Raw genomic sequence first — 21,948 nt, forward strand, 5'->3', positions numbered from 1 at the left:
GGATGCGGGACGCGCCCTGCCCCAAGGCAGGGATCACAGACGGGAAGGAAATAATCAGGTGGGTGCAGTGGGCTTGATCAACCTTCCAAAGTCCAAGAGAACAGAACCCGGGGGGGAATTCTCCCTCTGCGGAAGACCCTTCAAATGGCGAGGGGCTGGGTGGAGCTGAACCCCGCCTTGCCCCCAAATCCTTCAAGTCCTGTTAGGAACGGACAGGTGGGTCTCCCTCTCCCTGCCCTCATCCCTCCCGCTCTCCTCTGTCGGTGACCACGCGCCCCGCGGGGGGCAGAAAGGGAGGCGCCAGGTGAACCAAAACGGAGGGAGGGAAGTCAGGACTGGGTTCGGCACCCTGAAAGGAGAGTCATGGGGCGGAACGTTCAAGAAACCAAGACGACCGCTCTTGTATCTTGATCTGGGTGATGATTCCCAGGATGCTCACCTAGGTAAAACTCCGCCGAGCCGCACGCTTAGGATCTGTGCATTTTCCCTGGATCATCTATCTACCCCTCTGTTTAAAGCCAGACCAAACCAGCACGGGCTCTGTTTGCTATCCTTTATTGAAGGGTCCCACATCCTCGTGGGACCCCAGCCAAACCAGAATCCAGACAGGGCCCCCAAATATAGCAGGAGGCCCGGAAGGGGAGGGGAATGACTTCCGGTCGGCCACACCTCACCTCCCTGGAAACAGAAGCCCACCACAGACAGACAGACAGACAGACAGACAGACAGTCGGGGCAGGGAAGAGAACTCGCCTCACCCTGGGTCCTCCCCTCCCCTCCCCCCCCCCCCCCCCGTGTCCCCACTTGAAAAGAAAGTCAAACACTGGCTACGCGGCACCCCTACCCCCCACCCCACCCCTAGCAGCATTTGTGGGACCCCCCCCCTCTGCAAGGGGCGCCCCGAGGCAGCCCCCACCCTCTCTTCCTTCACTTTGGTTTGCTCCTGGCAACTCCGTGCGCGCTTCCTTCCTGCGGCCTCCGGCCCAGCCTCTGCCACGCCGTCCATCACCTACTCGGACCTTCTCGCCCACCTGTCGCCTCCCTGCCCAGGGCTCCCGGGAAAGCGGCGGCTCCGGCATCTGCTCTGCTCCGGCCCCGGCCGTCGGGGCGCTCACACGGCCGCCCCGCTCTCCTTGAGGTCGGGGGCTGAGCGCTGCCGCCTCATCCGCGGGGGAGTGGTGTACGGGGGGTAGCGGGGCCCCGGGGGCCGCTGCGCGGGGTACGGCTGGGGCTGCTGGGGGTAATAGTTGTGCTTCTTAGGCTGGAAGTGCTGGGGTTCGGGCTGCGCGGAGCCCCCTCCCCGGGAGCGGCCGCCTCCGTCCAGGGAGTTCCTGCGGGGCCGGTGGGACCTCCGGGGACTGGGGGGCCGGCGCGCGGGGGCGGCCGGAGGGGGCGCCACCTCCTCGGGAGCTTGGGGTGCGGGGGGGGCCTCCCCGGCCCCCGGCCAGGACTCCCGGTGCTGCGGGTTGCTCTTGAAAGGGAAGCGCAGCTTGCAGTCGTGAGGGGGCACGAAGCGGGCGGGGGGCCTGCGCAGCCCCCCGCCCCGGCCGCCCGCGCCCTGCAGTCCCTGCAGCCGCAACTGCTCCTGCTTGAGCCAGCGAAGGCGGCCGCGGCGGAAGGCGGGGTCCTCCTCCATGAGCCGCGACACCCGCTCCCAGCTGGACAGGGGCGGCGAGGGGGGCCGCGCTGGGGCCGCGCGCTCGCTGGGGGCCTCCTCCTCCACCGCCTCTGACCCCGGCGGCGGCGCGGCCCAGGCGGCCTCCCCGGCCTCTTCGTTCTCATCCTCGTGGTCCTGGGAGGAAGAGAGGGGCAGAGGGTAAAAGGGCGGTGAGCACAGACTTCCGGAGGGCCCCAGAGGAGCGTGGAGACAAGGGGGCTGGGACAGTGGTTTAAGGGCACAGGCCTGTGTGGGGGTGGGGGGCGAGCGACCTAAGACCCTTCCTGGCCTGCCACTTCTGTCCCTGCCTCCGCACCCAGGCCCCTCCTGTGCAAGAGCCCTTCAGTAACGGCACCCACCGCGGGGGCGGCTGTAAGAGTTCAGTGAGTCCACCGCGGGGTGAATAGAGCCATGCCCCGCACCCGGTGGGCACTGGGTAAGTCCTGCCGATACCTTGTGTGCCCTGGGAATACAGGGTCAGTGATACCTGCCATCATCTAAGGGAGAGAGACAGCTGATCCATCCACGAGAAAAACCGTGGAATGGTACATAGATTATGCTTCAATAAGAAGTCAAATATAAGAGCATGTTTAGGGGCGCCTGGATGGCTCAGCTGAACATCTGACTCTTGATTTCCACTCAGGTCATGATCCCAGGGTTGTGGGCTCGAGCCCAGGTTCCACCACTGAGCACGGAACCTGCTTAGGCTTCTCTCTTCTCGCCCTATGCCCCTCCCCCGCTTGCTCGTGCTCTCTCCCTCAAGTTAACTTTTTAAAAGTAGAATATTTATATTGATATACATCGGGTGCATTACGTAAAAGCATATGTGATGTATTCAATGACGTGCTTTATCAAAACACATATACCGGGATAAAGAGCAGAGCCAGGCAGGGGATGGGGCCAGGGTGAAGGTGGCCACGCAGGGACCCATCCACCGGGAGGCTATGGCCGAAGTAAACGCCTGAAGGAGGTGAGCGGAAGGCGCTCCAGGCGCAACGGCCTCCAGACGGTAGGTGCACAGCAAGGTCAAGGAGCAGCTGCTGGGGCTGAAGTGCAGGGTGGGTGGGGGCGGTAAGCCGCCAACAACCCCCCGCCGGCCGAGGGCTGCCTGCCCGTCCTGCGCCCCCAGAGAGCAAGCAGGAAGACCACAGCGTGTCTGCGGCCAGTAACCCGGGTGCCCAGCGCGAAGGCTGGCCCACGGAAGACACAGATTAACTCGTTGGGCAAAAGCCAGCAGAAACGGGCTCGGTGATCCCACCGCCACTGGCGGGGCTGCGGTCAGGACCGAATGGGGGAGGGGGGTGCGGGGTGCTGCTGAAACATCCGGGGACTCATTACAAATGCGGAGTCACCCGCAAAGACAGGCTCTGGGGGGGGGGGGCAGGAATCTGCATTTTCCGTTAGCCTGGAATGTGCCAGGAGGGGCAGGAAGGGGGGCCCTCTAGTGGGGGGCTGGGGCTGCTGGGGCGAGGGGTGTTGGGAGGCCCCGAGCGGCCTCCCCTCCGCACCTGCGCCAGGGGAATGACCCTCTCCATGCGCAGCATGCGGTCCCTCAGGGCCTGCAGCTCCCGGTCTTTGCTGCTGTTCTGCAATTTCACCTCCTGCAGGATCCCCGTCAGCTTGTCGATGTGGGCGCGGAGGTCCTCCACCTCCGCCCCGCGGGCCCCCTCCTCGCCGCCGCCACCGCCGCCGCCTTCCTCCTCGCCCACCGTGTCCCAGACGTCGCGGGCCACGGCCCTCCAGGCGTCCCCGGGGCCCTCGGGCTTGCCGTACGTGCGGCACAGCTCCCGCATCTTCAGGGCGGCCAGGGCCTCGATCTCGGCGCGGCCGTGGCGGAAGTCGGCCAGGGCCACCTCGTAGCAGATCTCCTTCACCGCCTGCATCTTCAGATCGGCCATGGTGGCCCAGCGTGGGTCCTTGCCCTGCAGCCGCCGCCGCTGGGGGATCTGGTACACCCTCCGCGGGGCCCGGCGCTTGCCGCTGCTGGGCAGGCCGCAGCGCCTCACGATGGTCTGCACGGTGGTCGGGGGCAGCTGCTCTCGCAGGGACGAGATGAGCCGCCAGCTCTCCTCGCACGAGCGCTTGTCCGAGTCGTCCCCGCTGTCCGAGTCCGCGTACTGGGGCCACACACACAGAACGGGGAGGGGGCTCAGGACACCCCAGGGCCCGCCGGTCCCCGCGACCCCAGAGACGCCCCGTCTGGACCGCTGGCCCTAGCGTCTCCCTGCAAATCCGCGCGCCCACGGAACACTGACTGGCAGAGAGCCCCGCGAGCGGAGCTGCGGCGGTGCCGAGTGCGGGTGGTCCGCACACGGGGCCGCGCTAAGGGCAGGTCCGCTGAAAGAACAGTCTCAGAGCACAAACAGTACTTGGATGCGTGAAAATCACAAAGGTCGAGTCTAGGAAGCCCTGCTCACGTGGGAGGGACGCTAATTCCCTGCACCCAGCTTGCTCCCCGAGTCACATTTCGGTCCCATCTCCTCCTAAATGCCACAGCCACGCGCCGACCCCACGCCCACTGCCCACTCTGGCTCACACAGCATGAACCAAAGGCAGAGTTGGGTTGTTGCATCGCCAGTCCGTCTCCTGCCTCTGCACCCCAATGCACCCCACTGGCCCCCATTGCACACTCTGTACGCACACATGCTCCCTCCCCCCACCCCCGCGTGCCCCTCTGCATGCACCCTGCATGCCCCTCCACACACCTCACCACCTCCCTGCCCCCCCCCCCGTGCCCCTCTGTGCGTGCGCCCCCCATGCCTGGCCGGCCCTCACCACCTCTCTGCCCCCCATGCCCTGGCCAGCCCTCACCAGTCGCTGCTGCTCGAGCAGAAGGTCAGCCTCCTCCTTCTCTTTCCGGTACTGATTCTCCAGGTCCTGCAGCCTGGGGTTGGGGGGCGGGGGGGGAAGAGCATGAGGCTCTGAAGCCGCCGCAGTGGGGTCCCCGACAACGGGAGGGGGGCGGTCCAGAGAGCACTCCTCCCCGCACCTCTTCTCCATCTCCAGCTTGATGTCGATGCCCTGCTGCTCCAACAGCTCCTTCTGGGCGAAGTTCCAGTCGACGGGCTCGGAGGGCGGCCCGGGGGGCGGGGGCACCCCTCGCTCCCGCTCCAGCCGTGCCTGCTCCGGGTGATTGAAGCGGAACACGTGGTTCTTGCCCATCACAATCCTATTCCCTGGAGACGGGAGCAGAGAAGGGTGGGCTCGCTCCCCACGGCGGCGAACCCATCCCCGCGCCCACGGGGAGCCGGGCCTTGCCCACAAGCCCAGGAGCCCTGCCACCAGGTCTCCGGCCACCCAAGCCCGAGGGCAGTCTGAGCCCCTGCCCACCGGTCCCTGCCAGCCAGAGGGAGCCCGGGAGCACGCACGCTCTTCCCGTTTCCCCAGGGCCATGGGAGAAACCAAGGGCAGGGTCCCTTTTCTTCACTTCCCAGTCCCTTCCTCTTTCCGGGTGCTGCCCCGGCAACCTCTGCCCAGGACCCTCTTGGCCCAGCCTGCCCGGAGCGCTCGCAGCACACGGTCTCCTCTACCTGACTTCAGCACCAGGGGCTCGGTCACCAGCCTCCCGTTGACGTAGGTCTCGGCTCCTTCACAAGGCTCCAGGGTGACCACCACTGAGCAGAGGGAGAGAGGGGGGGGGGGCATTAGGCCCTTGGGGGAGGGGGTGATGCTCACAGACTCCCATCTTGCAGTCCCCCCAAAAGACATGCACGCGCCCCCAGGCCCGCCCTCCAGTACCTGTCAGGGGTGCCACGGCCCCTCTGGTGGCAGGCAGCACAGGAAAGGAAGAGCAGAAGGAGGGTTAGAGCCCCAGCTACAATTCCAGAAGCCTCTGTAGAAGCTCCCTAGTGCCCCCCCTCCAACCTCCCCGGCAGCGGCTCAGCAAGACAGTAATTCTCAGAGTGCTTTGTCCCTCGCGTCCAGGCAGGCTGTCACTTCTGCCTTCCCGATGCCCACTCCTTCCTTTCCAACGAACGCTATCCCGCGCCAAGCCTGGACCCCTCCCGCAGGCCCCCAGCCTGCTGCTGTCTGATGCGCTTCGCGAACTGCCGCCTGACTACTCTTCTCGGGCCACAGCCCGCAGAGCACGGTGTCCACATGACAAGACAGAGCCGGCTGGACTCCAACATGTGTCAGGGTGCTCCTCGGTCCTCTGTACAAGCCACGGAGCCCGCTGCTCGCTGGGACACCGAGCACGAGGCAGCTTCCCGCCCTCGAGGACTGGCGCCTTGCTGGCACCGAGGGACCCTGGTGTCCCAAAGGCTCTGCAACGCCTTCGCTGAGGGATACTGAGCAGATCGCCTGACTTCTGCGGCTTCCATAAACTGGGATGATCAAGTCCTCCCTTACGGAATGGTTGAGGGACAGAAAAACAAAGTGCTACATGGAGCTGAGTTCTCACACTAACAGTGACAAGGGAAGCAGAGCGAACAGTGACGTAAGGCAGAGGGGGCTCCCGACGCCGCGGGAGAAGAAAGCAGGCAGGGAACTCAGCTCCGGGGCGGCGGAGGTAGTGACAGCGGGAAAGAGAAGGATGTGGCAGAGAGGGTGGGGTGGCTGTAATGGGGACCAGTCTCTCCCTACCCTTTCCCACCATGCCCCAAATTCATTCATTCGTTCGTTTGTTCGTTCCGTGAGTGCTTTGCACCCCCACTATATGCCCGGCGCTATTTTAGGTCTTAGAAATACACTGGAGATAAAAACCCAAATCCCTAGGCGCCTGGTGGTTCAATCAGCTGAGCATCCAACCACTGATCTCGGCTCAGGTCATGATCTCGCGGTCTGTGAGACCAAACTCCGCTCAGCCTGCTTGGGATTATTCTCTCTCTCCCTCGCTCTGACCCTCATGAGCATGCGCGGTCTCTCTCAAAATAAGTAAATGAACCACCACGTCCCCGCTCTCCCAGAGCTCACTTCCAGCTGGTAAGTCAGACAAGTCAACGAGCAGATAATCTGAAGTTGGAGAGACGGGCACTGTGGAGGGAAGTGGGGCCGGGCGAGCAGACGACTTTGCTCCAGCCTTCTCCCGGACCCACAGCCACCCGTACCCAGGCGGAGCTCAGAGCACAGCCCTGGAGCCCGCCAAGCAGTGTTCCAATCCAGCTCCGCCAGCTTCTAGCTGCGTGGTCTTGGGCAAGTCCCCTGACCCCCGAGAGCCTCAGGTCCCTCATTTGTGAGCTGCGTGAGACAACGCAACAGCACAAGCTGGATGGTCAGTAATAAACGCTCTTCCACGCCCACGGCTCTGGCTGGGCTGCCCACCGCCCCTCCGCCTGTCTGCTCAAGTCTCAAATCCGCCATAAGAACAGAGACCGGATCGGACTGAACCTTCACAGACCCCACTCTTTGGGGCACAGGATCATCGGCTGCTTTCACTGCTATGTACCCAACCGTCCCCTGCCTGCCCGTCACCTTCCCAAACGTGCTCTGAGCTCCCAAGGCTGGGCTCGCTCCGCAGGCCTTGTACGGTTTGGTCGTGACCTAGCACGTGGCTTGAGGCGACCACAGAACAGGAACTCGGCCGTAAGTCACCGGGCTGAACTGATTCGACAGCTTGCGGCCCGCCAACGCCGGAAACACCTGCTGCCACTGAGGACTTGAATGAGACCAGAACCGCTGCATTAACCTGCAGACCCTGAACCAGAGTGCAGCCCGCCAGGCAGGTGTCCAGCCTGAGCTGTAAGCCACAGGGCAGCGTCTCTTCTTATTTAAAAAGCGTGCGCGCCCCAACTCCCTGCCCCTCCTTCAGAGCCCTGAGGCACAGCGCACCGCTCCAGGCTCCAGGCTCCGCGAGTGCTTGGGTGGACGGCACCCTGCCTCCTACCCTACCCGAGTCCCAGGGCCCGACTTCACTCAGGCCCACATAAACCCAAACTACTCCTTTTAAAAACATGACTGGACCAGAGACGGGGTGGTCCTGCCTAGGTGGCTCCGTCAGTTGAGCGTCCGACTTTGGCTCAGGTCATGATTTTGCGGTTCGTGGGTTCGAGCCCCGCGTCGGGCTCTGTGCTGACAGCTCAGAGCCTGGAGCCTGCTTCGGATTCTGTGTGTGTGTGTGTGTGTGTGTGTGTCTCTCTCTCTCTGCCCCTCCCTGCTCGTGCCCTGTCTCTCTCAAAAAATAATATAAAACATTAAAAAAAAATAAAGACTGGACCAGAACAAAATGGTGACCTCAAAACACACCCAGAAACGCACAAGTACCGTTCTGTTGCAATATCAGACAGACTGCTACCTTCACCCTCAGCTTTTGTGAGTCCTCAAAGCTTTTACTGCTACGGCTGAATCAGAGCTAAAAGTCTGGAAGTTTTGGAACCAGAGGGGCACGTGGGCCAGTGAACTCCCAGAAACCTCTACCGTCACAGCTGGGCAGAAGCAGGACATAAACTCAGAGACCCCACCGAGACCGACACAGCTTTCCGTAAGAAACAACCAGGGTGCTCTCTGAGGCTACAAGACCCAGGACGAGGGCAAGATGTCATCTTCAGCAGAACCTCACTGCCCCCACCCCCGGCACGCTTCAGTGTCAGGTGTCTGCCGTGGGGACCCCGCCGCTCCCGCCTGCTGCAGCAGACCTCGTTCCCAGGGCGGGTGCACACGGCCGGGCCCCGGACGCTCTCCCAGTGCTTAACCTGAGCTTGAAGCCGCTCTGAGGACGGACACGTCCCCTCTTACACGGCCACAGTCCCAGCATGGGGACCCGACCCAGGCCACTGAGCTCTCGCCCCTCAGCCGTTACCTTCTCCATCTGGCTGTGGGATGCTCCGGAACACACAGTGCTGCTCCCGGATGAACTGCCCGGTCAGCTTGATGTCCACGTCCACCTGGCCCACCCTGGGGAGGCAACGGCCAACGTCTTGTGAGCGCGTGCCAGACGTCCGCCACATCCCCTCCGAACACAAGCTCGCCCATCTCAGTGAGCCAAGCGGTCATTCCCGGTTCACGAAGAAGGAGGCCGAGGCTCAGAAAGATAAAGCCACCTGCCCAAGGTCACACAGCCTGCCCGGGGGGACGCAGGGATCGAGAAGGGACCTGCCTGATTCCAAAGCCTGGGTCCTACCCATGGGTCACGTGGCAAGGGGGAAGGGAGCCGGAAGTGTGGCGGGTACCCTCAGCACGGGCCTCCCACCCGTCCCCGGGGCTGGTCGCCCGAGGGCTCACTTCTTACCCACGATCATCAGCCGTAATGCTTATGTTGGGGGAGGGGACATCCTCACCCCTCTGACTGACTGCAGGAGGTGACCTCCGAGGCCCCGAGCCCCAGGGCTTGGTCGAGCCACCCGCGAACCCCCTGCCGCGTGGGCACTCTCGGCAACGTGAAGCCATGCTTCCCGTCTCCCCTTGCGAGGCAGGGTGCACCAGGGGAGGCCAAGGCAACAAACACCACCAGGGGCTGAGAAGGTGGCAATCGGAGCTTTCCGCCCCCCTTGTGCCCCAGTAAATCGGGATCTATCCCCACAAACGAGGCCCGTCCCCGTCCAGAAGTGGTGGGTGCAGGGCACGGCCGCTGAGCAACCAGGCTCACGCCTTCTCGGGAAGCCTGGAGGGCGACCTGGGCCGTGCAGGTAGCTGTCCTGAGACCTGGGGTGTCTCCAGGAAGGTCACCAGGGAAGGGAGTCATCAGCGTGGCCATCTGTCTGCAGCCACACCCCAAAAGGAGAGGCAGCCCCGGAGACTATGGGGCGAACGCTACCTGGTGATGCCGTCCTTGATGTGGTACAGCAGACATTCGGACATTAGAGGGTCTTCGTTCAGGTTCACCAGGTGGGGGGTCTGAGGGAGAAGGGGAGCGGTCAGGGGAGCGGGAGGGAGCTTCGGCAATGTCCCCCCAGGTTCCAGCACCGCAGGCCGCTCCCCCACTCGGGGAGCTCCCCCAGCCGCCCGACCCCCAGGTACAGGTCACCGCAGGACACCGCGAGCCACCTCTCCACACACACAAGGGGCCCAGGTGCCCACGCATGTACCCCTCCCACCTCCCACGGCCCACCCAACCGTCCCCCCCGGCAGAAACCTGGGGAATCACCTGCCCCGCCTCTGCCTTCCCTGCACGCCCCGTCCCCGCCTCATTTCTTCCTTCAAAACGTATCCTGCCCCTTCCGGAGAGCACAAGCGGGCACGGGGTGAGGGGTCGGGCTCCCCATGTGCCTTCCAGCTCGCGTGTCTTAGGAACACGGGCGACTCTTACAACCAAAGAACGGAAAGCGTCAGCTCGATTCAAAAGCGGGTGAAACCAACACAGCCGCTTCTCAGACAGACCCCCGCTTCACTGGGGCCGGGGTCCCCGCGGCAGGTGCCAGCCGGGGCCTCCCTCCCCGAAGTCCATCCCTCCGGCCCGGCTGGCTGCTTCTTACGCTGCTCTGCACGGAAAACCCAGGCCGGTCCCTTCCCCAGAAACACTTTTTCTGGGTGGCGTTTCTTTGCCGACACCGCCGCCCTCCCCAGGCTGTAACTGGGCAGCCAGGAGAGCCGGCCTGGGTCCCCCCACACCCCCTCATGGCCCTGTCCACCAGGCCTGGGTCCCCCCACACCCCCTCACGGCCCTGCCCCACACCCCCAGGGACGGCTCTCATCTGCTGCCCTCCTTTGGCCCTCCCTGCCCCAGGCCTGCCTTCTGCACAGGTCTCCAGCTTCCTGCCTTCACCACACAACTCAGGCCACTCTGGTGGGCAGCCCACGGCCACCTGACTTTATGCTGGTCCCCTGGCTCTCCTCATCAGTGCCCCAGCCTATTTATCCAAACACCCTTCCAGAAGCAGGTCCCCTGCACCTCTGGCCACCCTCCTGGGCCACTCCCAGGTCTCTTTGCCTGGAACAGCCTTGCTCCCGACCCCACCCCTACCTGTCAAAGTCATTCACTTCCTGCCCCTCAAGATCGGTCTCAAATTCCACTTCCTCCACGAAGCTTCCTTAAGCCTTCTGCCCCAACACAAGATGCTCTGCCCGAGTTCTACAAGGATCTACTGCGAGCTTTCTATGTGCAAGACCCTGGCAGAGTGCTGGGGACTCAGGGACAAGTCCCCACCAGCCGCTGCTATCATTAGTAGGGCCATCAGAGTCACTGGCAAGAAAACACCACAAGTGGGAAACAGATGTCCTACAGTGGTCTCTGACCTTTCCACGTCCTCCCTCAGGTCACTCATTCATTGGTCCCTCTGTCCCCAGGGAGCTGAGTGCCACCACCTCAGGGAGGGGCTCGCAAGAAGGGCCAAGGAAGAACTACAAGGATAGCACGGCAGCTCGTCCCTGAGCACGAGGAGGACGTGGACAGCGGAAGGAAGAGAGTTCCAGGTGAAAGCAGGGGTCAGGACAAAAGCCCTGAGTCAAGAAAGTGCAGGGTGGGGGTAACCGGCCATGGTTCTCCGGGAGCCCCCTGAACGGAGCGCCCCTGCGATGTCCACGGTGGGTACGTGTGTCCACGTGTGTGCCCCAACCTGGGCACCCAACCATCACAGCTGCAACCCTCCTCTGGTCCCCAGGGACGCTCTCGCCCTCCCTCGATGCAGCCTCAGCCCTGCTCCAGGAATGGCAAACGCCAATGGGCTCTGGAAGCAGAAAGCGATCCATCCCTCGGGAGAGCAGACACGATTTAGGGCAGTGCTTTTCAATCTTTGTTCAGCCCTGGAACCCTTTGTTCAAACGAAACCGTACCTGAAAGCCTAACACGTCCAGCAGATAAGCAGGGAGACGCTGGGGCCGAGGCTGGGGCGGAGGGCCCAGAGTCTGGTCCTGCCCACCCCCTCAGCCCCCGTGACGGAAGCTCCCAGCCAGGTTTGAAAATCACTGATGGCAGAGGTCCCCGGGCCTGACGATGGGAGCCCAGAAAAAGGGGGCCTTCCCTCAGGCTCTAAGCCCTCTTGGAGACAAACCAGCTTCTCCCGCAGGACCCGATCCGCACGGGGCACTCCCAGGTTGGAGCTGCCCCACCAAACCCGTTTTCCCCAGATCCAGCCACCCTTCCTGCTGAAATACGCACGCCCGTTCACATGAGGACTCTCCACTCAAAGCAAGTGCAACAGAAATGTACCCTAAGACACCTTTGTCTCCACTGAGACCAGCAAAGACCAAAAGCTGAAAAGGGTGAGGGGACTCGGCTCTCTTGCACTGCCCTGGGGAGTACAAAGTGACCCGGCTATAATCTTCGGAAGGCCACTCCAGAGAAACATGTGGAAATCCTACACAGCTACCATCTGACTCCAGATCTGCACTCCAAGAACTTGTTCTGGAAATGATAAACCTTTCCCGTAAGGCCACACACCGAAACACCGCTTGTGGTGTCGAAGAACAGGAAACAGCTTCAACGCCCACCAGCAGGAAGCTGGTTAAATAAATGACTCCGCGTCCACGCGAACATTTTGGCACCACGAGAAGGAACAGACAGAGCGCGCACACGCTATAACACGAGAAGCATCGGGCGTGGAACCACAGCTGTTCCAGAGACAGGCTGTGTGTGTGCACAGCACAAAACTGTGCCACACGCCTGTACGTGCACGGACCACTTCTGGATGACACGGAAGGAACGGAGGACGGGGCGGGCCTTGCGTGCGTGGTCCCCTTACGAGAACTGAAAACAAGACCCCGTCCGCTGGTCCCCGGACCTTAGTAGAAGGCATATCCACGCAGCCGGAAGCCCTCTAAGAAAGAAACGTGCACCCCTCTATCTTTCTAACGCTGCACCCGCAGTGGAAGAGTCCCAGGCCCCCAGCACCCCCGTGTGGCTGTAGACCACACAGAGAGCCACATGTGGTCCTGTGTCCCAGAGACAGGCTACAGAGGGACCCCTGAGTGCCCAGTCCCAGACAGGCCCCACGGCTCTCTCGCTCCCCAGCTGTGCCCCAGGCCGGGCAAACCCCTCCCCTCTTGTTGCACCTCTGCCTCCTTCCAGACTCCATCTCCCGGACGGCCGTGACCTCATCGATCGGGAGGAGCCTCCTTCCGATAACCCAGAACCGCTTCCAGGCAGCTCTGAGCACAGCACACCTGACCGGGGCCTGCGACGCCCTTCACCGTGCACTCCAGCACAGGCGTCCTGGCGGCCTCCAGCCTGCACCCGCCCTGACTGGCGGGCCCTGGGCCGTGCTGGCCGGAGACGACTGAAGGCCTCTCCTCCCTCCCTCCTCTCGAGCACCCGCCACACGGCAGGCATGCAACAGACACCAGCTGTGCCGCTCGGCCTGATGCTAGCCTGGCCCCTCGGCCACCCCCAACCTGCGGGTCCGCCTGCCAGACTGCCTTCCCCGGGACACCGCCTCCACATGTCTCCCGCTGCACCGATGCGTCCTTAAGCCTCCTGCCACGTTCGCAACCCCAGTCCTACGGTTCGTTGCCTGTTCCTGGCTCTTCCCCACAGGCTCGTCTTCCAGCGACCCTCTCGCGGTGCGTCTCTCAGTGCCTCTCTAAGCAGTAACATGCACGGGGCACAAAATTCGGCCGTGCAGAAGAATACGTAACGAGTACATCGCGACCCCAACCAGCCCCCAACCTCCCACCTCCTCCCCTGTTCCCGGGGTAACTACTGAGACCAATTTGCGAATCCAGAAACAAGCTCTGCGTGAACTCACGTACCAGTGCGCGTTTACGTTTGTTAACACGCAGGTTCCAAACAGCCCTTGAAAACTCCCCGGAGGGGCAGGGACCCTAGTATCCTCTAGGGACCCTGGAGCCCCGGCCACAGGCACCTAACAAGGGACCTCACCCCAGGCTGTCACACGGAGGCCTGACAACACACAGGAGGTGGCAGGTGTGGGGACAGAGACGACGCAGGGACATGCTCAGGGATCCGAGTTGGGGCTCGCCTCGTACCCCCCAAACCCCATGAGCTTCCACGGCCAGCAGAGCCTCCTCCGCAGACCCCTCGCTCACCTTCTTGGGAGAGAAGACACCCACAGTTCCGCCGTCCTCCCGGACGGCCACCCCCATCTCGGCCAGCAATGCTTCTCTGGAGGCAAAGAGACACGTGACCGTGACCGTGCACCCCTTCCCTGCAGGGCCTGACCTTCCCTCCCACCCCCAGCCCCCCGGGGCCCCGGCTGCCAGCCCGCCACTCGCACCTCTCCATCCTCAGAGCTTCTGTCTTACGTAGCTTCTCCTCCCAGGTCTCGTTCAGCTCAGCTATGATCTTCTCTGTCTCCTGGGGGCACGGGACAGGCACGGGTTGGGGAGGTCTGGGACGTGGACCCACCATGGGGCCACACTACTCCTGGGACTCCCTCTTCCTCAACTCCGGCTTTGGAGAACTAGACCCCCAGCAGCTGCTGCCCCTACCCCCCACCCCCGCCAACCTGGCCAGCTCCAGTTTCCCACCTGCAGCCTCTCCATGGCCTCCTCGGGCCCAATCTGGGGCTCAGCACTGGGGGAGAATGACGGTTCCAGTTCCCCATTGTGTGCCGGGGGGTGTGAGGCTGACACTGGGGCAGGGGGGGACGATACAGCTGGCAGAGCACCCCCGGAACTCCCCTCGTCCACCTTTAGACCTGGGAAGGAGACAGAGATCAAAGGAGGCTAAGAAAAGACAGATCAGAGACTCAGAGAAGGCCTCGCAGAGGACCAGCCCATAAGGATCGCAAGGGTCATCTGGTCAACCTTCGCCAAGCAGGGAGCTCTCCTACAGCAGCTGTGACAAATGGGTACTCAGTCCCTACTTGTGGCCCTCCAGGGGCACTACTGAACAAGGCAGCCAATTCCTCCCACCGCTGGGTGAGTTGCACCATCAGAAGGTCAGCCATGGCTGCGACCCGCCTCACGTCACGTGCGCCCTTGTGTCTAGGTCTGCCTTCCGGGAGAAGAGAGCCTGTGTAGCTCTTGCTTCTGCAACGCGACCATTCAGATGTGGGAAAGAAACATCATGTCTACCGGACTCTTGTCTTCCCAAGAACGGACACCCCGCTCTCCTCACTCTGCCCCCAGCCCCCTGCTGTCTGCAGCAGGAGAGCCCCGGGACTGGACGTGGAGCACAGATCACACAGCCTCCAACAAGGACACATCAGGTAATAGTACGGCTGAGCGTTACGCCGTAGAACCTGGGCCACGGCTCACGGCCAGCCGAGCCCCACGTTCTGTAAGGTTGATCAGGGCTGGTGCCCCCATGGCCCATCCTAACCGCTTTACCGCTTGAACCACAGACGCAGGCCTGGCCCTTTGCTCCTGCTCCCTCGCTTTAGCGGTCCCAGTGGCCTCTCCAGGCCCCTGCACATCCTGACGCCCCTGGGGAATCAGTCCCTCCCTGAAACGCCTGAAGGCACGTGACGTCCCCCTTCACATCTATATCCGTGCCACTGCGCGTGCAGAGAGCTTCGTGGCCAGTGGCCCCCCCCCCCCCGGCCTCGGGCCTGGGCGAAGGCCACCAAGAGATTTAGCGGGCCAAGGGGCGACCGTGAGCCACCCTCCTCTGGAGCCCTACCTCCCAGGGCGGAGGCGGACAGCCCCTGAGCCAGGAGCAGCTCCCGCAGCCGGGCCACCTCCTCCTGCAGCTCACGGATCAGCCGGGCATTGGGGTCCTCGTTGATGACGGCGTTGCAGCGGATCTGCTTGGTGCGGTCAGCGTACCTGCGGGGAGGGGAGCGGGGAGGGCTGGGTGCAGCCCAGACGGGGACGCCCCCCAGCCTGCTTCCCTCCCTCTCCCTGACCGTTAAATCCTGGTCAGCCTGTCTGGCGGGCAGGGTCCTAACCACCGGCCTGAGCTCCCTCGGAGCCCCACCTGAGGGTGCTGAGGGTCTCCTCGTAATTGATGTCTGCAGGGCTCAGGGCTGCGATCATGGCCGTGCGGGAGTTCCCACCTGCAAAGGGACAGGGCAGAGCTGTCGTTGGCCTAGGCCCTAAGAGAAGTCAGACCGGGTCTCGGGGTCAGGGCGGCCTCAGTGCCCTCAGGGGTCTGGCGGGGTCACTGTCCCAGGCAGGGTGAAGCTACGAGTTATAGACTAGCTGTGGTGGCGGTCAGAGATGGGTGGGAGGAGGATCGAGCCAGCGGACAGCAGGCAGTCAGGGAGGGGTCTCGGGGAGCCCCGCGGTGAGGCCCCCCTGGCTTGTGGGTCCTCAGCATCAGGAAACCTACCGAGGATGTTCCCCGGGCAGGGGGGATGGTCAGGGGACAACGGGGTGGGGGGGGATGTGAGATTCTAGGGGTGGCAAGGAGACTCGTCAGACGTGTCAAAGAGGTTGATGGGAGGGGCAGAGTCAGTGGAGAGAGAGAGGCGGCCTCACCCAAGTTCTCCTTGAGCAGCCAGGTGAGCACAGAGTCCCTGTAAGGGATAAAATCCGACTTCCGCTTCTTGGACTGCTGGAGGACGGAGGGGGAGGGGTCAGGATGGGCACCCCTGTCCCGCGTCCCAGACCCGCTTCTCTCCCAGCCCCAGCTCTTACCAGATCCGCCAGGGCCGAGATCACCTTCCCCAGCGTGGTCAGGGACTTATTGATGTTGGCCCCTTCCTGGAAAGGGACGAGGAGCGTGGGAATGAGGCCCTCGTCCCCAACACCATCCACATCCCCCTGCCCCTCCCCTGCCAGAGACCACCACCCGCAGCCCCCAGCACTGACCCCAACCTTCCCTCCTAAGCCCCCTCACCTTCAGGCGCATGCCCCGGGCCCCCGAGGAGTCGGCCCGCTCACTGCCGGCAAGGTCCACCAAACTGATCTTACTGACCTGGGGTCAGAGGAAAGGGCCGGAGGTAAGGGGGTCAGGGGGCCGAGGGGGCTGGGGGTGGGCAGATCTGGGTGCCGCCCGGCGAGGGAACGGGGCGGGCAGGAGCGAGGGAGGCAGGAAGCCCACCTTCTCGGAGTCTAGCCCGGTGAGCTGGTCGTGGCAGCGCTGCGTGAAGACGATGGTGAAGACAGCGTGCGAGCGGCTGCTGGTCTCATTCATGTTGGTGGCGGCCACGGTCCTGGGTGGGGAAGGGAGCGGTCACCGCATGCGGCCTCTCGCCTGCCTGACGCTGGCTCCCCCTCCCCGCGCTCGTCAGCCTGCCTCACCGAGCCTTATTTCCACAGTCCATGAGGTCGGCGATGTCCGCGTAGGAGGTCACGGCCAACTTAGACAGGTCCTGCACGTAGGGGCCCAGGATGGGGTGCTCCCGGACCCGCAGAGAGCCCCGACTCTTGGGGTTCAGGAGGTCTCGTACCCGCTCACAGTAGATCTCCATGTAGCTCACCTGAGCGACAGAAACACACAGGAGGTGAGAAAGGTAGCGAAAATACCGATAACAAGACACCCTTCGCTCCCCTGGACGTGACACGGGCGACTGCGGCTGGAGGACCCCGAGGGTTCGTGATGCCCAGACTCGGCGCTAAGCGCTCCGCACACGCGGGCTCACCGATCCAGCAGCCCTCGGAGGGGCCGGCCGGTCTTTATCACCGCAGGAGCGAACACACTCAGGGGCCGGGACACGAAATCACTTGCCCGAAGCCACTGCTAACGGCGGGGAGAGCCGAGAGTGGACCCTAGGCGGCCTGACTCCGGAGACGGCCCTTGATCTTATCCCAGCCCAGGGCCGCCGTGCCCTCCCCATGCCCCGCCGAGACCCAGGCTTACCTCCACAGAATAGGACAGCTGAGCACTCTGGTTCTTATTAACACGAGAGAAGAGGTCCTCGCAGAGCTGGAAGCGGACACAGAGAAGCTGCTGTTCACGGCGCGCCCCCCAGGCCCTGTCCCAAGCAGCTCTAACCCTCACCATAGCCCTGAGGGAGGGGGTGTCCCCATTTCACAGACAGGAAAACAACCTCAGAGAGGTTCATGCTTGCCCGGGGTCACAAAGTAGTATTCAGGGAGCCAGGAAGCCAACGCAGGTGTCCTAACGCCACACCCCCGAACAAGGCCCCCGTGCTGCACGGTCAGGAAGGATTACGGTCCGTTTCCAGTTACCCACAACCGGCTGTCTCTAAGGTCGACCCTTGGCCTACAGTCCGCACGTCTGCAGGGCAACTATGCTTGTAAGTGACGGCGAGACAAGATGAATTTGGAACCAGGGTTCAAACCCAGGCTTCTCTGACACCAAAGCTCGGCTCTTGTCACTAAGCTTTCTTGCTTCTGGTGGGGGCAAAGACCCCTCCTTAAAGGGCCCCAAAGTCTATGTAGCAGCCAACCGCTATCCCTGTCACGTTCCCTAACAGCCTCAGAGAGCCAGGTCTCTGCTCCCTAATCTTCAGGCCCCTGTCCTTCCTCCCCGCCTGGGGCAGCTGGAGACGCTCCCGGCCTGGCTGCCCTCCTGCCCCGTGCGCACCTGGGGCACGATGCCCTCCGTCCCCTCTGCCCCGCTGGGTCCCGTGCACACCTGGGGCACGATGCCCTGCTGGCCCGGTTCCTGCCGCCCCATCATGGTGTAGGACTTGCCGGCCCCGGTCTGCCCATAGGCAAAGATGCACACGTTGTAGCCCTCGAAGGCGTGAAGCAGCATCTCCTCACCGATGTCCCGATACACCTGTTGCTGAGACGCAAACTGGGGGTCCTCAGCCTAGGTGGAGCGGGGGCAGGAAAGACAGCAGGAGCTCTAAATGATTTTGTCTGTAGCGTCCGGGTCCCAAGAGTCTTGCTCCTATCTGATGACGGCCCACAGGCCCTATGTACCCCCGGCAAACCCCATCCGTGGGCCTAATCACCTCTGACAGGATCCCATGCAGGCTCCTACCTGACCCAGTTATCCCGAGAGACTCTCCCTCCCCCATCCAGGTCCCGGTCACAGCCTACGGGCCCTACGCGTCCCCACCCGGGATCCTGGTTCTCCCAATCCAGTCCCGACCCATGTCATGGAGGCCCTGTTTCCCAGCAGTGCCCCCTCCCCAGGACCTAAATCCCCTTCCCTCTTTGCTTAGCTCTTCCCCCACCCTGACAGCCTCACCGAAGTGTGTGACCAGTAGGAGTAGTCAAAAGTGAAGCTTTTGGGGGCATCCTTGCCCTGTTTGGGATTGATGATGGCTGAGGCGGCAGAAGGAAAGAGCGGAAGGCCAAGGTCAGGGACTCCCAACTTCTGCCCACTCCCCACCTCTGTCCTGCTTCATCTCTCCCCTTTAATACTCCCCACCCCCTCCAGCCACCAAGGCTAATTTTGGCTTCCCAGGACCCGCCCCCCACCGGCAGGCTCCCGATTGGGCAATGGAGGGCTCCAGGCCAACATTCCCCCTCCCAGGGACTGGGAGCATGGAAAGGCCAGCCTGCCCCCACCCTTTCGCCTAGCACCTGCTCCCCTGGTTGGGCCCAGCAGGACAGGCCCGCGTGGTGGGCCCGCCTGCCCTGCCTGTGCCCAGCCAGGCCCCGGGGGACGCACTCACAGGTGGTGTTGCCCTGCATGCTGACCACACACTTGGCATCCTGGCTGGTCTCACGGGCGTTGAAGGGCCGAACCCTCACTGCCACTTTCACCGAGGCGCCAGCCATGGCTCCAGATACTCTCACCCTCCTCAGCTGGAGGACAGAGAAGGAAAAGGTGGTCAGAGCCGCTGGGGGGGGGACCCAGGCATCTGTGACCCGTCTTCTCCTAGGAACCAGTCTCTCCACCCACTTCCCCAGCTCCCCAGCACCCCCGAGGACCTAGTTCCTAGTCTCTGGCTCTCCTCCCCAATGTCACTCTCCTCAGGGACTCCCGAAGGTGTTCCTGCCTCTCTCCCCTGCCATATCCCAGCTCGCAAGGACCTGGGCCGTTATCCAAGAGTTACCTGGTGTCCCGGCCCCAGACCAGGGGGGCTGTATCAGCTCTGGCTCCCACCGGCCCTCGTAGGGGAAGCCCCATCCTATACTTGGGGCCTGGCCACACCAGCTGGGGCTGTGGGGGAAACCCTGGTTGTGGGGGAAGAGTGGTTAGGAGCTATGTCTGTGGCTCCGGAGGTGTGTCAGGGGCTCCACGGCCGGAGGTCAGGGGCAGGGGGTCACGTTAGGAAAGGTAAGGACGATGTCCCGCCGCAGTGGCTGAATGCAATGTGAATCCAAGGGCAGGGACCGTGATATTTTTATTCCTCGTCAGTCACAAGTGTACTGAACGTCCAGACAGAGGAGAGAGAGAGAGAGAGAGGGGCTGGACAGAGGGTGGTTCAGAGAGAGGGACACATAGGCAGAGACACCGAAGGCGGCAGGAAGAGGGGCAGAGAAATGGCACAAAGTCACAGACACCAAGAAAAGGAGAGATAGGAGAGAGGAAACCAGATCCAGGTCATGCTACGAAAAAAATAATGGAAGGGGCCACAGAAGAAACACAGAAATGTGAGACAGGGAGGGGAGGTCTGGGGCAAAAGCACAAAGTGGGAGCCCAGAAGAGACAAGAAGGAAAACCCCAAATATAAAAGCTGCCCTAAAATTCCCCCGCAGGGTCAGCCAAGAAGTAGAAGCCAGCTCCCACCTAGAGCCCACAAGCTCCACATAGGCAGGAATTGCCACTGGGCAAAGTCCAAGGGCTGGGGGTAGAGCCCAGGACTGGGATCCACAGGACCAGCCAGGGGGCCCCAAACCCCTCGCCCAGCCCCCCAGCACTTCCTCCTCAGGATCCAGGACAATGGGCAGGGGAGGGTGGGGTCATCCTGTATCCATCACACTAACGCCCCGGGGCTCTTCTGTTGGGGGACCCCGGGGAAATACCTGCGTGTTTATTGGGGGAGGAAGAAGGGCTGGGGTCTCCCCCAAGAGGAAACAGGTATGTCCGGGCCCCAGCCTGGGGCTAGCGCTATGGCGTCCACCGCCCTGGGGAAGGTGCCAGGCTGGAGCCCAGGAATGTGGGTGACCTAGTGCTCACACCCTGGGAGGAGAGGCTGAGCAGCCCACGCCCACGGACAGGAGGGTGGAGGGTTGTGTAGCCGGGCCGGGATGCTGGGGCCCCGAACCCCTGTCCTGCTGGGCCTCACCTCCCGCAGCCCTTCCTGGGCAGGGCATGGGAAAGGGGGAGAGGGCCTGTCTGCCCCAGGACAGGAAGGGAGTAGCTCAAATCACAGAGGCTGTCTCAGGAAGCGCAACCCTGACCCCCTAGACCCTGAGCCGGGCAGGGAAGGGGCGACGACAGGGAACCGCCACGGCCGCGCCGTCGCGGCGGATGGGGCAAGGCTGCGGGTGGGCGCGGGCTCGGGGCCCCGCCGGGGCACCTGCGCCTCGCCCCGCCCGGCCATCCCCTCGCAGGGCCCCGTCCCGGCCTGTCGGCGCGGCCACGCGGACCCGGCGCTCCCGGCCCGCCGCCCGACGGCCGCCCCGGGCCTGGCACCTCTCTGCGCCTCCGCGGGACAAACAGCACATGACCGCGGCTCTCGCGGCCGGCCGGGGACCCCGGCTCCCCGCCCCCAGGCCGGCACATTCCACGGCGGGCGTCCCCTCCCTCCCTGCCCGCCCCCCCCTCCCCCCGGCTCTCACCTCGTCGCCGCGGGGCTCCCGGAGCGGCTCGGCGGGGAGCACGGGGGCGACCTTCCCGGGACGCGAGAGGCGGCGGCGGGCAGGTCCGGAGCGGGCTCCGGGCGGCCCCCGCCCCTCGCCGGGGGCCCGGGCGGCGGGCGACGGACTCGCGCCCCGGGGGCGGCGGCAGCAGGAGCGGCAGCGGCGGCGCCAGCGGCCGGCGCCCGCCCGGGCAGCGCGAGCTGGGGCGGGAGCGAGGGGCGGAGGACCGGCGGGCGCGCGCACGCGAGCGGGCGCGCGCGCCGTCCCGACACCGGCCCGGGAGCGCCCTGGACTGCGGTTAAAGGGGCGATGCCCTCCGGACTGTGGGGCCCACCGGGCGCGGACAGGGAACCGAGCTGCGGACGCAGAGAGGCACGCAGGACACCGGCCCTCGGGAGGGTTACGGCGCCGGAGGAGCCGGGCCGGGGACAGGAGGGGGGGTGGGGGCGGGTCCTGGAGGGGACCCAGGCCCCGGACCCGCGCACGTCGCCGCCGTCGGAGGCGCGCCCAGGGGCGGGGCCGTCCGTCGCGCCCCGCCCAGGGGTGGTCCCCGCCAAGGCTCCGCCCCCGGCCGCGCGCGGCGCGCAGGCTCCGCCCCTGACTCCAGTCAGCGACACCGTCTCTCTCTGCAGCGCGCCCTCCCCGGCGTTCTAGAAAGCCGCCGCGCCGCCGCCACCTCAGGTGCCGGGACCGAGCGCGGGGGCGGCGCTGTCCTGTCCCTGCCCGGCCGACCGCCGCCTCAGTCTGGGTGCCGTCTCGGGCCCGGCCCCCCGCCCCCAGGCCTCGGACTGCCCCCCAGGCCGGGCCTCCGCCTCACGCGGTGATGCCCTCAGGCCGGCGGCGCCTCCCCCGCTCCCCGAGCCCGGCGCTACCCCTCGGCCCACCTGCCAGGGTTCCCCCCACCCCCCAACGAGCCCGCCCCCTTCCGCCCTCTAAGGCCTGGGTGGCCCCCTGCGACCCGGC

General features: G+C 64.1%; 1 protein-coding gene across 3 annotated transcripts; it reads right to left on the bottom strand.

Moving 5' to 3' along the window:
* Positions 1-539: 539 nt before the first annotated feature.
* KIF1C (kinesin family member 1C) lies at positions 540-21,103 on the bottom strand. 3 transcript variants are annotated; one of them, XM_045490080.1, is made up of 23 exons: positions 20,965-21,078; positions 19,293-19,413; positions 18,909-19,041; positions 18,479-18,555; positions 17,915-18,094; positions 17,174-17,239; positions 16,615-16,793; positions 16,415-16,526; positions 16,211-16,288; positions 16,009-16,074; positions 15,850-15,925; positions 15,347-15,425; positions 15,050-15,195; positions 13,954-14,123; positions 13,701-13,780; positions 13,513-13,588; positions 9,347-9,426; positions 8,393-8,487; positions 5,187-5,270; positions 4,646-4,832; positions 4,468-4,540; positions 3,165-3,773; positions 540-1,791 (listed from the first exon to the last, which is right to left on the bottom strand). In XM_045490080.1, exons 3-23 carry the CDS (start codon positions 19,012-19,014, stop codon positions 1,111-1,113), a joined length of 3,300 nt encoding a protein of 1,099 aa, XP_045346036.1. In that variant the 5' UTR covers positions 19,015-19,041; positions 19,293-19,413; positions 20,965-21,078; the 3' UTR covers positions 540-1,110. The 3 variants fall into 3 exon arrangements, with proteins under 3 accessions (XP_045346036.1, XP_045346035.1, XP_045346034.1); XM_045490079.1 differs by lacking the exon at positions 19,293-19,413 and having other exon boundaries at positions 15,850-15,922; positions 20,965-21,103; XM_045490078.1 differs by lacking the exon at positions 19,293-19,413 and having other exon boundaries at positions 20,965-21,103.
* Positions 21,104-21,948: the final 845 nt, after the last annotated feature.

The sequence above is a fragment of the Leopardus geoffroyi genome, chromosome E1 (assembly GCF_018350155.1).
Source record: "Leopardus geoffroyi isolate Oge1 chromosome E1, O.geoffroyi_Oge1_pat1.0, whole genome shotgun sequence".
Classification (NCBI taxonomy): domain Eukaryota; kingdom Metazoa; phylum Chordata; class Mammalia; order Carnivora; family Felidae; genus Leopardus; species Leopardus geoffroyi.